The sequence below is a fragment of the Puntigrus tetrazona genome, chromosome 2, assembly GCF_018831695.1.
Source record: "Puntigrus tetrazona isolate hp1 chromosome 2, ASM1883169v1, whole genome shotgun sequence".
In the NCBI taxonomy this organism is placed as follows: Eukaryota; Metazoa; Chordata; class Actinopteri; order Cypriniformes; family Cyprinidae; genus Puntigrus; species Puntigrus tetrazona.
In genome coordinates this window covers 14,348,440-14,363,587 of record NC_056700.1, presented here as the reverse complement: position 1 = coordinate 14,363,587, position 15,148 = coordinate 14,348,440, and the positions used below count along the sequence as shown (strand labels likewise).

The following is a 15,148-nucleotide window of genomic DNA, read 5'->3' as shown; positions in this document are numbered from 1 at the left end:
CCCATAATAACAACAGGTTTTGCTGTCGGGGGTTATGCATTTATAATCAATTCGTAGGGATATATAACTTTTTGGTGCGCATTATTGGTGCAAAAATGGTAAGCTATATTTTTGTGTGCCTCCAAATGTTATGAATGAACAGAGGCTGACACGAAGGAACGTGGATGCAGAAAATTTGAGAAGCAAAAAACTACAGAACATAATTATGTAGTCTGTCTTAGTACAAATACTTGTTGTATTTGTACAAATACAAATACAGTGTTGAATGTGTAAGGAGTAGGTTTGTGAATATTGTGTAAATTTATACTTTTTTAATACATAGATGGCAGAACATAAATGTAAAGATGCTGTGTGAGGCTGTGGACTTTTTCTGGGGTAGATAAACATGGAGACAATTTGTTATTAAAATCATCCTTTATATTGGCCTATATATATCCTATATATTAGGATTTCAAACCTTAAGCGCAACCCCAGACATTCATAGAATGGACAAATAAGTTAATCGGTTTAATAGATGGGACTTTAATTTTAGATTTCAATAAAAAAAGTAGCATTGGTGTGGCCTTATATCAACATATTTTTGGTAGTGATACCAAAGATATCTGTTTATATTTGTTTAATGCTTTTCTGGTTTTATATGCGTTAATATTTTTTATATAAAAATAATTTGTAAGTATATATAAATAATAATATAGCTAATAATTATACACACACACATACAGATATATAGTAAATTATTAATGCTAATACTAAATGCTCTTGCCCTAAATGTTATTATTGTAATTTAAACACACTTTGACACTCTCTTTCCCAGTACAATAAAATCCCATGTCTGTCTTACTCAGCACCTCGCATGTGTGCAAGCCTCTAATCCTTAGAGATCAAGACAACGTGATTCCACATCCAGTGAATTTGTTTTGCTCTATACCTACGGGACCAACAAAAATAAATAATTATTATGGCACGTTTTGGCAATGACGGCAAGAATGTACCTTATACTGCTCTGAAGCTCAGCTAGTTACAACTTGATCAGTGAGCAAAAGTGTTCACTGATACCAAACTGCTTGAAATTTTCTCTAGAAACTCTGCGAGGCTAATCTCCACCCCATGCTGATAAGGAAATCCTATAAAACTCTCTGAGACATGATGGGGAGCCTTGAGATTGCTAGAAACTGCAGAATATCCACGAACAAACATTACACAATGTCTCATTACGAAGAAAATTCTTTTATAAAAGTTTAAGAAGGGACAGATTCAGCAGGTAAAGTCCACTCTTTTATGCTGTACGTATCCATAAATCATGCTGATTGATTCATGTGATAAAAGATTACACCTCCCCAGATGTAATGCATTAAGAACTGATGTCGCTCTGCTGTAAACCGTTCACAATCACAATATTCCTGCTGCGCTTTCGTAGTCACGGTTACGCTCCCACCGAGAGACACATGCTTTACCAGCTGAGACTTCCCTTTCCCTCATAGTCAGCTACAGCATAAAACCTCTCCACTTCACCCCACTCTAATCCCTATTAACAGAGGCCTTAAATCTGCTTATATCTCTGCAAGAAATTAGAAACACCTTCACCCATCTGCTGGATATCACACACAGCAGAACAAATACTTCATGTCTCATTATGTTTTAGCGAAAGCCACTAAAACAGTGCGTGCGAATGTAATTTGTTTAGATGATTATACAGTCAGGTGAAACAAAGATGCAGGTTTATGCTAAAAAAACAGCTGAGATCAGCCGAAAGGTTTGCATGGAGGATACCGCTTAACTTAATTATGATGTTTAATGTTTGTATATCATTCAGTATCACACCTACTGTTATTATGGTTAACAGTAATGTACTGTTGGAAACCTCATAGGCTAAATATGCAGTTTAATTATACGTTAGTGTAAATGCTTAGATTATACAAGCAACCAGTTTAAAAATGTTCTGGTTTATTTCTTTTAGTATATTAGGGCTTAAAATTATAGTATTCTTGATGCTCTGTTTTTTTAAAATGCTGTTTAATCATGACCAAAGATTACACAAATCGACCCTGATGCCTGCCGTCCCAAAATAGCCTTGAGCGTTGTTCATAATCTCTTCAGTTGATGGACAACAAACTCACTAACTCATCAACCCTCCTGAAAATGTGAAATAAGGTAGGATGAATTGCTTGAAATGTTGGAGTTTTCATCTGAGTAGAAGCATAAAAACTAGTAGCATGTTTTTTTATATTTTTAATGTTTATATTGGTACATTGACCTGCTGTTGAAAGTGTGTGCAAATCATAGGATATTATTCAGTATGGTGTTTGTAAATTGTATGGATTGTATTTGGAGCAGATTAGAAAGCGATTACTATGTTTGAGCTTTATATGCATGTGCTTTCGAATCACGGTTTCCAGAACATGTCTTGTGACTGTTACGTAGCAGTTTAGCGCACAGAAAATTCTTGTGGAAACATAATTTGTCAATTGTCCATGCTACACATAAAGAAGACGTTTTCAACATACAGTACATTTTAGGACTAGTGACCTGTTCTCTTATTTCTTCAGTTTTCTTTTTAAAATCATCATAAAAATCTATCAAACATAAACGTAAAATCTAATCTAATCAACATAAAATCTAATCTAAAAATCTATGCATAGTTTATATTTAGTTCAGTAAATATTAGCATCAGCATTTATTCATTGAATTCCATTCTTAAACCTGACCATGTAAAGCAAACATTCCTGTGCAAACTCTTAGTCCTGAAGAGAGGCCATTTCACTGTTGACTGCAAGAAGCCATTTCATTAATGACTATGATGAAAAATTGAAAACAATACCTGAAAGATGAATGTAGCTGTTGCTGCTAATGAACTACAGATTGATTTTTGTAATGCATTTGTAGTTGTAAGAATTGCAAAGTATAAAGACTTCATTACGAAGAGCATATCACATAATTTAAAGGTTTTGTTTTGTTGTCATCAGCTGAAAGTCCCCCAGAGTACATTCGTTTATAAAAACACTTGCTTTATGGGTGACAAAGTGAATGTGGAAGCAATTTCAGTACAGTAGAATTAAACCTAATGGGACCCTGATAGTAAGAGCAGAACAATGTTATGGCATGCAATGCATAATTTATGTTGTTATTTTGCACATTGAAAAAACAGAAACCCTGTGATGTCAAAAAAAGTATATTAAACTGTACTTTGTTACTTAACTTTTGGCTATTGTTTTTCAGAATCTCTTAATATGAGCACAACACACCTTAATGATGCACCCCATCCCGACGTATCCGTGGGGAGTGTGCAGACATTGGTCTCCAGACCACCACACCCCCCACAAGACCCTATTACAACTAAAAGAGTATGTTTCTACAAAAGCGGGGACCCTCAGTTCACAGGGCACCGGATGGTCATCAACAGCCGCACTTTTAAAACCTTTGATGCCCTTCTAGATGCCCTCTCCAAGAAAGTGCCTCTGCCATTTGGGGTAAGGACCATCACGACACCCAGGGGAACGCATGTTGTCCGCACCCTTAATGATGTGCAGGATGGGGGCTCTTATCTGTGCTCAGATCAGAAGAAAGTCAAGCCTTTTAACTTGGATGAGGTACATAAGAGACAGGTCCCTTGGAACACTACCAGACCTGTCAGTGCAGGACATAAAGCACGAAGGGAACTGGTCCGGCAGCTAGCAAAGAGAAATGAAGTGACCACAAGGGCAGGCAAAACATCAGACAACACAGTGGTGGTACGAACACCAAAAAGACTGACGGTGTATAAAAACAGGGATCCAAGCATGAAGCGAGTAGTTGTTCTTCATAGGAGAACAGCCCCAAGTTTTGAAGCTCTTTTGGAGTATCTTTCTCAAGTGATGCAGTTCCCAGTTGTGAAGCTTTACACAGAAGAAGGCAGAAGAGTAAGTATATTATATAAATAAATGTATTTAAACATTGGTAATTGGCAACTTGTTAGGAATCTAAACTGCTAACACTATGGTTAATCTCAGCAGATACTGAAATAATTTTCATGGTGCCCTTATGAAAGTTCTTTTAAGAAAGATCTTATTATTATTAAAAATAAGTACATTAAAGTTCATGTAAACACTTACATTGCACTTTAATGTTGTGGTTTTGTACAAAAAAGTTTAACGTGGCTAAAAATGTAAAATGTTTAACAACTCTTTTGCAATAACTGATTTGAAATATTTTTGAGACAGTTTTGCTTTGCCTTGTTATTCAGTGTTTAGTCTATTGGTGATGTTTTAGTGCAAGGTTGTGATCCTTTGAGTTTTTAAGCCTCAATGTAGACTATGTCTTTTTTTGTTACAGTCCTTTCGTCAATCCTTGATATATTAAGCCATGATTTTTAAATTCTTACCCACAGCTGTGAGAGTACAGTATAATCACTACTATCCCTATGGTGTCACAGACATGAATGACTAAAGCTCATGTTAGTTGTAAAACTTATGTCCAAAATTTCTTTAAAAAAGTTATTTATTGGATGCAAATAAGTTTCTGTTCTATTTATAGGTTGAAGGACTTTCTGCCCTCATCTTGTGCTCTGGGATTGTTGTGGCAGCTGGTAACGAACCCTTCAGAACAGGAATCTACAATCTCCAAGCTCCAACTAAAGTCCATTCAAGGATATCTGAATCTTTGCATCCTACACAAACTGAGACGCCACGACGTAAACCAAAATGATTTTACTGATTTATGATTTATCATTAATTTTTTAGAACTTTTCCTTTCTTTTAAAGTTTAATTGATAATGTTATTTTCACTCTTTTCCCCTTTGCCATCTTCCAACTTCTGTCTTCTAATTATATTGGATCATTCGTCCATAAGAAGAAAAAAAGATTTTAGCTGGGACTTTTTCAAGATCAAGGAATTTCTCTTCATCTTCTGAGAGGTTCCTTGTAGAGCAGATCAATAAGTCACTAAATGGAAATCTGACAGAGCACAATAGGACAAATAATGAATCAATGGAAACCGAAGGCAGTCAGCCAGTGGGATCAGATGAGATAGAGACCTGTGGCTGTACAGATGGCATGGAGCAGAGGAATTACCCCATTATGCCTACCGAAGATGACATTGAAAAATCATTTCGGGTCAATGAAGATGGCAGCATGACAGTGGAGATGAAGGTGCATCTTACTATAAAACAAGAGGAAATGATTCACTGGACAACTACACTGAGCCGCATTTCTGTTAATAACCAGCAGAGGGCATTGTGCAATTCCAAGCCACAATCAGGTGCAAACTCATTAGACGTAACCAATGACTCAGGCAAAGAGTCGAATGGACCTCATAGCCTGGATTCTAAAGAAATCAATACACTCGCTAACAAATCTGTAGAATTCATCAAAGAAGAAAGGGAACATTATGGCAGTGATACATCATCTGAAAAGCCCAAGTCTATCTATAGAAGGCTACCCACTCCAGGACCCAGACAACAAAAAAAAGAGGCCTCAGTCGAAAATATCAAAACTGTTTCAGAGACTGGAGTTCAGGAGAGTACAGTAGGGGCATACTCATACATGGAGCGAACTGCACAGGGAGAGCTGACGGAGGGTTACTGTGTGGTTAGTCGCAGCAGTAGCAGCAGCACAAGAACTGTGTCAAAACCTGGGAAGAGCGAAATGGGGGAGGTTAAGCAGAAACAGACCGACACTTCCTTTAGATCCTCAGGTGTTGCACAGATTCTTCAGCTCCAAAACAATGGAACAATGGGAATAACGGAGACTGTGATGCACATATATGAATCACAGGGTACGTGTGACAATTACAATGCAAATACACAGGTGTTTGTGGACAACAAGCCTGGATATCACACAAAAGCTTTGCCTCGGAGTAAGCCAGGCTCAACAGACTCAGGACCCCGTTCGTCCTGCGATGATTGCGATGTAGATCTCACTCGGCAGTCCACAAGTTCCAACTCCCAGGATGGCAGAAGATCCAATATATTATCATTATCATCTGCATATTCAACACCTCGAAAAAAGATAAACAACAGTTCATCCATCCTTACTGATGATGAAAAACAAACATTGGTTGAAGGTACGTCCGAAGTGACTGAAAAGGAAAGTTTGCATCCAGCTGAAGCGATGGAACACGTCTCTGATGATAAAAGCATTGTCAGTAATAAAAATAATACACCAAAGTCCAAAAAATCTAAGAAAAGTACTTCCTCTGAATCTAATGGATTTGTCAAAAACATAAGGGGCAGTGCTCCAGGGTCTTCAAATAGTCTCCAAATGACGTCAGATACATTAAGCCACACAGGATCAGAGAAGAAGACTAGCTCAGCAAAAAGTGACAGACGTGAACACAAATCTGTAAGAGACAAAAATAAAAAGACAAAAACATTTGAAAGTTCTCCAAAGATTAGACATTTAAATCTCAATACTAGCAATCATAGCCAGTCAGATGAAGATCTCAAGTTAAAAGATAAAACCATCAAAGACATCTCCCACAAAGTTAACACAAATGGCCATGACTCTCGAGGGCCCAAACTAAAGAAGAATAGTTTAGACATTCAATCTCCAGCCCCAATAAAAAGACTCCAGAAACAAAGATCAATGAATGGTGTCAGATCAAAACAATCCTCTAAACAAAAACAGGAGTTGAGTGAAAGTGCGTCATTGCCCGTGCTACAATTATCCTCCTCCAGTGTAAATCAATATGTTGAAAGCTGGCTAAATAAAATTGAACCAGAATCTGTGCCCTACGATGATGAATCAAACCACCCAGAGACTGTACCAAGAGCAGTATTCCAGATAGGAAGTGACTCCACTGATGGATCTGAGATTAAAAGTGACCATGAAAAAGATAGCGTAGATGTTGAAGGCCCTTCTCTAGAAGCTAATGGTGAAGAGAGACCAACTTCTCACCCACTTGTACAAATAATGTATGAGGGAGAGCCGACTGAACCACAGATGCCAAGGGGATTTTGTAAATCAATGCCAATTTTGAGAGTACATTCTGAACAGGAGGGTCTTGTTAGAATGCACAGGTCATCTGAGAACTTGGTTCCTCCTGATCCTTCTGGGACATTACAAAGTACAGAGGTCAGAGTAAGGTCAGGCATGAAACCAGTTTTGCAACAATTGTGTTTGTCTGTTCAGTCCATCAAGCAGGCATTGAGTCCGACCCATTTAACACCTATGGAAAGGGAAAAGTCAAGTAGCCTCCCGGATTTTTCCTCTCAGGTGGCCTCTGCCTTTGGGTCTCCCTCGAGAGCTCTTCTGTCTTTCTTGTCACTGATGACTCTGAGAGATGGACTTTCAGTCCTCTACAAAGATGAATCACCAGCCAGCAACTCGAATGTCTGTCCAGAGGCCCTGCAGGTAATGCAGTCCTTGGAAAAAATATCCAATATTAAAGATGAAGATGAGCTAAGGGCCAGCTTGACCAGTCTTCAAAGTTCAACTTCATCCAAACTAAAACAAAGCTGGAGAGATTTCCAAGAGCAAAATGTCTTTGAAGATAGTCCCCCACTGTCACCAAGATTCTCAGAGCAGGAGTTTGTTGTAGAAGTAGACTTAGAAGGAGAAACAGAAGATCCGGACAAACAGTGCAGTTTTAATATAGAACAGTTACTGGATGAACTGAACATGCCTGAAGATCTTCACAGAGAGATTTCCTCTCTTGTTGAAGGAAAACAACAGTATTTTAATCAAGCAGACGTAATCAAACAAGATGACACCATCAGTGAAATCTCAGGTAAAGAAAAGGAAAATGAAGATGGCTCCTTAACTAGTAGTTTAGAGAAAGCTGCTGACATGGAAGAGGAAAAGGAGAATATTAACCAAGACAGTGACAAAACCAATGATGACATAACAAATGATCAACTGGAACCAGAATCTCAAGTTCATTCTTCTGACTCGGAAGCTATAGAAGAGGACATAGGTAATGAAGATTCTGGTGTAGCAGTGCCCATTCAATCCCCTGAGGGTAATGGTAGTGATTCAAGTAAAACAGACATTTTAGAAACATCTGATAACAACCAGATGAATGCAGAGAACGTTCAAGAAAGTGTAGTGCATGAAGATTCTGAATCTGAAAACAAACATGGTGAAGGAGAACGTTCTCCAACATCAGAACAAAAAATAACAGATGTAGCTTCAGAAGAAGTTTCTGAGTTCTCTGATCACCAAGACAATATATCTGAAAGAGAAAACAATGTAACACCAGATATTATAGAAGAACGAGACACTGATGTAGAGGAGGAGGACACCGTTCAGAACATCAGGGTAACTAACGAACAATCAGATGCTTCAGAACCCGAAGACACAAATGACAAATGCTCATGTTCAGCATCAGAAACTGACTGTGTGCCATTTTCAGACAGAGAGGCAGCTGAGCTAAATGACAACAATCAGTGCAGTGCAGTTGAGAACTGTGCCAGAAAAGAAGCTGATCTTTCTGATTTTGAGGAAACGATTAGCGATGGAGGACATGAACAAGAAAACAAGTCCATCTCATCAGAATGTAAGTCTATTCACTCAGAGCCCTCAGAGACATCATCACCTTGTTGTGATACAGAGGGTGAATGTAGAGAGCAAACATTAGAATCATCCAGCCAAGAAGATGATCAGGTGGTGTCTCCAGATGTGAAAGATGAAGATCAACAAGAGGATGTGGCAGAGATTCAGGAAGGTGAGGATTCTGATCCACACTGCAACAGCAGCCCTCAATATCTTAGTAATGATGAAAACAGTATGACTCCAGAAGCTGAATATGAGAAAACACATCAAATTGAAAATGGACTTGTGGAAAAATATGATATTAATGAAGTGGACCATGAGACCTCTGAAGTTTGTGAACAAGTAGATCCATGTGATGAACCTGAGGTTGTGGATGAGGATGTGACAGAAACAAAGCCGAACACAAGCAATTCTGAACCCTACAAAGTCCAGACAGTAGAGGAACGTAGTCTCACCAAAGAGGACAGTTCTGCTGAAGAGTGTGATGCAGAAGAGGAAGACTACATAGATTCTCATAATAGTATGAATGATGTTACACACTCTTGTACTGATTCTAAAGATTCTGTGGAAGGGGAGTCATGTGGCAGTATGAGTACAAGTGAACACCAGTTTGAGAAAGCTGAGAGTTTAGGAATGGAGCATGGCTATCATTATTTACTACATCCAGCTGAGATCTCACAAGAGTTGCTAGACCTAATCAATTCAGCTTTGTTGTCTTCTACCCTGACTGTCACATCTGATTCAAATGGCAACCTCAGAATAGAGCCAGACAAGCACAAAATGAGGGAGATGTTTATGGCTTGCCAAAAGATAGATAATCAGTATGGTCAAAAATGTCTCCCGAGCCCAAATACATCAGATTTGTCTGATTATAGACCTGAGACATCTGACAATGGTGGGTACCAGTCTCAGGAGCTTTTTACAGAGAGTGGAGAAGACGAGACGGAGAGGTTACGTATCTTTCGAGAAATCATAAAACGAAGTTCTGAGCAGCCAAAAAGAATAAACCATGTAAAGGAGAATGGCTTGATGAAATCATCCACATGGATGACTACAAAACCCACTCCCAGTCCAAGTTTAAAAAGCAGCAGTCTAGCTTCTTTTCAGGATAATAAAAGCGCAATCCAAGACACAGTGTCCCACAGTAGATCGCAAAGTTCACTTGACGGAGACTCTGAGTCGGTACAGTGCTTGGCTTTGAAAGACAATGTGGACTATGGAGAGGGAGTGCTGATTGATAAAGGCAGGTGGCTTCTCAAGGAAAACCACCTCATTCGTAACTCTCCTCCTGCAACTATGGGTATGTATGGAAATGGAGACACCACATCAGCAGACACGGCTCAGGACAACAGAAGTGAGGATTCAGCCTACCCATACTGTGAGAACCAAGCCTCGCCTCTGGCTGTAATATCCTCTTCTGAGCTGGAGGACATGGCTAAACCCCCTACACCAAAGTGTACGTACTTCAATATGGCACATAGCAGTGACTCTGATCCTCTCTTGGATGCCCAAAGTGTCAATAATGGCAGCAGTAAAGGGAATGCTAGGAAGAACAAGGAACTTAAGGTATCTCCCATGGGTGAGTCCTCTAAAATGTGGGCAAAGAAAAATGGAAGTATGTCTTCATTCGCATCTGTTGAGTTTAAACTGCCTGATGGGAAAGTTCATCCTCAGGAGGCGTCAGGATCTGGTTCTAACAGATCTCAGAGTCAAGACAGCCGGAGAGTACAAGAGGAGGAGTCAAGGGTAGGTCTAAATCTCAGGTGTGGGCAACACTGCCCAATTCTGTAGTTCAAAAGGGAAAGTAAACCAGCTACATGCACATCTATTTAAGAAATTAATTTTTGATTGATTTCATCTGCAGTAGCTTATTTGATTAAACTGTTTGAACAGCAAAATGTAAAGGCATACATTCTTTAACTGCAGTCAAAAGACTTTAATTACCTCACTTTGGTGCCTGCTGGTATCTAACATTTGCCTGTTTTAAACAGTTTTGGGTTATTTCATGTACTTTCATTTCACAGGGGCTATATTGCACAAATCATCTGATTTACTTGAATTAATTGAACTTCCTAAGTGGTATTTCTCATAGAGCAAAAAGAAATAATATTTTTTAACTTAATTGTTGCATTTGTTTCCTAATGTGGTCCTCACTCTTATTTGTTAAAAAATACCCTCAGCCATAAAATATTCTTGATTATCCCCCCCAACAACAGTGCATGTGCAAGTTTAAAACAGCATCGTAAAACAGAGTGGTCTGCTGAATGATCTCTCAAGATGAGTTGCCTCAATATTTGAGTGGTCTGTTGTTAATAACTATAGTAATAGGTAGAACTACATAGTACTACATACTACTACTAAATAATATGCAAGCAATATTAACTAGCCAGTAAGTAATTGCAAATTTAGGACTAAGGTAGTTTCTTATTAGATATTCAATAATTACTCAATAAAATTATCCTCATTAAGAACTACTTGCTAACAATTGTTAGTTAGGAAAGTATAACCAATGAATTACTAATCACAGCAGTAACATTTTTAAAAACATATTAAATTATTTGTAAAATTGATGTCAACCCCTCACTAATTCTAACAGGTAATGTAATACAGGAAAAGTTTTTTTATACTTAAAAAAAATGCAGTCAATATTTTCATTAAGAATGCTAATGGTTTTTGACAAGAGACTACCATTGTTTATGTTCAGTCACATATTAAACTGAGGAAAAAACCCTCACAATAGTAAACTAATCCAATCATGGGCTTGTCAACAATTATTTATAATTATTATTTGTAATTATTGAAAAAAATGTAAATGAATTAATATTCTATTATTTTTATTCAGTATTTAAGTTTGACATAAACTACTCTTTGGTAAGAGTATAGTAGTCACAGTCTTAACCTTTAGCCAATTTGCTGGGATATAATATTCATAAAGAGGTTTCCGGTGTAATCCATTTGGGGTACAAGCCATTGGTTGTACAAAATCCACTGCTTATTCTTTATTAATTGATCATAGATGGCAAGTAGTATTCAATGCGGATATTTTTATTTGAATACCTAATGGGAACTACTTTTGTCCTAAATTTACTTACTATTTAATATTGCTTCCATATTAGTTAATAGTATTAAATTCTGTGTTAATGTGATACTACCTATTACTTACTGCATAATTATTATTTTGTGTAAAAACTGACCAGTATTTTAAGTGTTAACATTACAAAATGTCTTTGTATGGAAGTTCTCAAATACATATAGAGAAGTGATTTATACTGTTATTTCAACCAATGTATTTTGTTTAGAATAGGAGAAAAGTGAACAATGCTCTATTATTTATCTGATAATTTGTGCCATTGTTGGTCCTATAGATTCATGTTTTTCTTAGGTGACGTGAAGCACTGACAAACATTAGATCCATGGGTAAACCCATCTTTTACATTAAAAATGCAGTTTTTAATGCAGTATTATTATCATAGCACAATAACCCTAGGGGAAGAGCGCAATGTTAAAATATGATGTACAACAATAAATATTGAAAGGCAGCTGTCATCATATCACATTAAATGTGATTATTTTTTATTGTGCTCATATCAAATAAAAATTGCATCACCTTTACAAAGGATCACTTGATTAATTGTATAAATTAAGGTGTTATATACTTATTTGCATCAGCTCAATATATTTTGTAATATATGTACATGTACACATTCTCCTCATCTGATTTACATAATTAAAATTTAACACAGATTATATTTTACAAACTAAATCTGACAAATCATAAACAAAACATTGAAAAGAGATTGAACAAACATTGACAGAATCAAAAAATGAATGTGTATAGACAGGGCTTGATCTAAGAAGCTCTTGAATCTGGACAAATTAGTTCTCAAAAAAACTATGTGGGGTTTAAGGAAAGATTACCCGTGGAAGGTTAAAAGCTAAAATCAACTTTAATTCCAGTGTATAATTGTTACATGCTTGACGTATAATGTAATTATATCAGAGTCTAGACCATTTGATAATGAAAATGGATTTGATAATGCAAATGGTGGTCTGTGAATGGAAAAAAGAATGACTGGAAATGTTGTTTGACTTGAAATAAAAACAACCTATACTAAGAAAGAAATGTTTGTTGATAAGAGTTTGTGCCTTGGAATTTACTTGGGTGTTCATGTTGGAAGTAATTGTAAATAACAATAATAATAGTAAATAACAATGGATATAATTAATTGTTTATGGAAAACAGACTATTTAGTGTTCAGTCCCAGACTATCCCCAACATTTTGCAGCTGAGATCCCAAAGTTTCTCAGCCATTTCATCATCCCTTGCAGCTCTGGTGCATTGTGAAGGTCTGCAGTTGCTTTAGAAAATGGGAAAGACAACAAAAACAAATAAAACAAATCAATATTTGTATCCGGTCAGTTCATATTTGTTGCCTCTGCAACTGTATTTCATGCAGTATGACATAATTCAATACCTGTAGTAACCTCCACTCTCTTTGTCTAACTCTGGTTCCACTGCGCAGTAGATTGTAGTTTGTGCTCCCTGCACTGGGGTCTTTGTGAAAGGTCTGACAACCTTCCACATGATTAGAAGTCCGAGATTCATATGTCTTTTAAGTTCTGTTCGCACAATTCCTGGATGGACTGCGTATGCTGTAACACCTTTGTCTGAAGATACAATTCACGATAGATCAAAAAGTACACCCCTGGCACAAGTACCCATTAATTTTCCCATTTATTTAATCTTCCAGAATTTTAAAAGATCACTTACCTGTGAGTTTTTTGGCCAAGGAACGAGTAAAAAGGATATTGGCCAATTTACTCTGACCATATGCCCTCCTGCTGTGGTAATTCCTCTCGCTATTGATATCATCAAGAGCTATTGTGCCCCAACTATGAGCCATGGAGGAAAGGATGATGATTCTTGAGGGGGCAGATCTCTTCAGCAGATCAATCAGCAGGAAGGTTAACAGGAAGTGACCTGATTGACATAACAGGTCAACAACACACTTCATATACTGTAAGTCTGCCCCATTAAACAGCAGCAAGTCAAAGGTAAAGGTATGCAAAGGAAAAATTATCAGTAAAATGTGCATTTTTGCACATAAAGAAGATGTCTTTGACACGCTGTGTTTGAATAAACAAGAAAAAAACACTTTACCTAAGTGGTTGACACCAAACTGCATCTCAAAACCATCTGCTGTTTTAGAGTAGGGACACATCATTATCCCAGCGTTGTTAATGAGTATGTGAAGAGCTCTTTCCTCTGAAAACAAGAGGTTTTTAATGATTATTTTGGACTACCATGGGCGACACATTGCTTTTTGAAGTCAATTACTACACAGAATACAGTTTTGTTAGATCAAATACACAGATTTTGGTGTAAAAAATGTAGATTAATCCCTTACCGTTGTTGATTACCTCAGCAAATTCTCTGATTGACCTGGTGTCAGATAAATTTAGTTTCCTGATCACTATGTTTTGGTTCCCTGAGTCCTCCACGATCTCTTTCTGTGCTCCTTCTGCTTTCTCAAGGTCTCTGCAAGCCATTATTATCCTGGCCCCTGTGGAACAACTCCAAAAACCATGACTTTTATAATTGGTATCCTAAATAAATTTGTGTAATATACAGTACAGTGCATTATATTTTTTTTGTTTTAGTTAGTTTCTAGAAACTGATTTACATTACAAAGGCTGGTAACAGCACAGGAGAATAAGATAAATGTGATACCGCGTTTTGCCAGGTCTCTGGTGGTTTCTTTTCCAATGCCAGTATTTGCTCCAGTTATAATAACTGTTTTGCCATCGAGTCGTGTGCTAGATGACCACTGGCCACCAAACATCTCTCTGTGCAAATGCATCATAAATGTAAATTAAAGGAACAGTGCAAGAATTCACATTTTAAGGCAAACTTCCTTTAACAAGCATTTCTTCAAGAGATACAACAAATGGACCAGGTCCTTTACAAGGTACACACTGAAACATAACAACTGGAATATTCTATTATAAAGTCCACAGTGGAGAATGATTAAATAGATCAACGGAAAAAAAACATTTAAACTTTAATCTGTTAGTGTATATATACAGTACTCATGATATAAAATATGTCTAAACTAAACTAAAACCGTATTAAACATGAATTACTTTAGCAGCAATCAGTTGTACTTTTACATCGAAAGACAGAAATAATAAACCTACCTCAGAGTGTATATGTTGGACATCTTGCTCAAAGCAAAGATGCTCTAAAGACAACACATGACTTCCCTCTGGAGTTGTTTGCAGATACTACACTGAAAAGTGCATTGTTTAGAGTCAGCCTTAGTGCATTGGTGTGGATTAGAAATCGAACAGACTAATCCACAGCTAATCGGTTTAAGGCACTGGTCTACTGTTAACTCAGCGTGAATTCATTCCTTGTGGATTTTGTAAATTCACTGCAGGTTTTTGACCTAAATATCCCACATATATAATTAACCTAAAATATGTGTAACTATTTAAAACAATTGATAGGTGACAAGTCAGCCATGTAAATGAGCAGTACAACGGAGTACACACACAAAACATTTTGAATTTCCTCCTCTTAAAAAAATAATGAAATATAAAGGTGACCACAAATATTGTTATACTAGATAGATATATAGATGGATGACCTTTCATGATCAGCAAACAAAAGACAATAATAC

The 15,148-nt window shown here is 37.1% G+C and overlaps 2 protein-coding genes across 3 annotated transcripts; one reads left to right on the top strand and one right to left on the bottom strand.

Annotated features, from left to right (window-relative positions):
* The first annotated feature begins 3,227 nt into the window (after positions 1 to 3,227).
* On the top strand, positions 3,228 to 10,256 carry LOC122356353 (oxygen-regulated protein 1). Its single transcript, XM_043254976.1, has 3 exons — positions 3,228 to 3,896; positions 4,510 to 4,666; positions 4,825 to 10,256. Exons 1-3 carry the CDS (start codon positions 3,228 to 3,230, stop codon positions 10,254 to 10,256), a joined length of 6,258 nt encoding a protein of 2,085 aa, XP_043110911.1.
* Positions 10,257 to 12,015: 1,759 nt separating this feature from the next.
* On the bottom strand, positions 12,016 to 15,007 carry si:dkey-94e7.2 (uncharacterized protein LOC100141353 homolog). 2 transcript variants are annotated; one of them, XM_043218310.1, is made up of 7 exons: positions 14,664 to 15,007; positions 14,197 to 14,312; positions 13,874 to 14,029; positions 13,627 to 13,731; positions 13,237 to 13,446; positions 12,941 to 13,133; positions 12,016 to 12,823 (listed from the first exon to the last, which is right to left on the bottom strand). In XM_043218310.1, the coding sequence occupies exons 1-7, from the start codon at positions 14,684 to 14,686 to the stop codon at positions 12,721 to 12,723; spliced, it is 906 nt and encodes a 301-aa protein (XP_043074245.1). In that variant the 5' UTR covers positions 14,687 to 15,007; the 3' UTR covers positions 12,016 to 12,720. The 2 variants fall into 2 exon arrangements, with proteins under 2 accessions (XP_043074245.1, XP_043074254.1); XM_043218319.1 differs by having other exon boundaries at positions 13,874 to 14,040; positions 14,664 to 14,688.
* Positions 15,008 to 15,148: the final 141 nt, after the last annotated feature.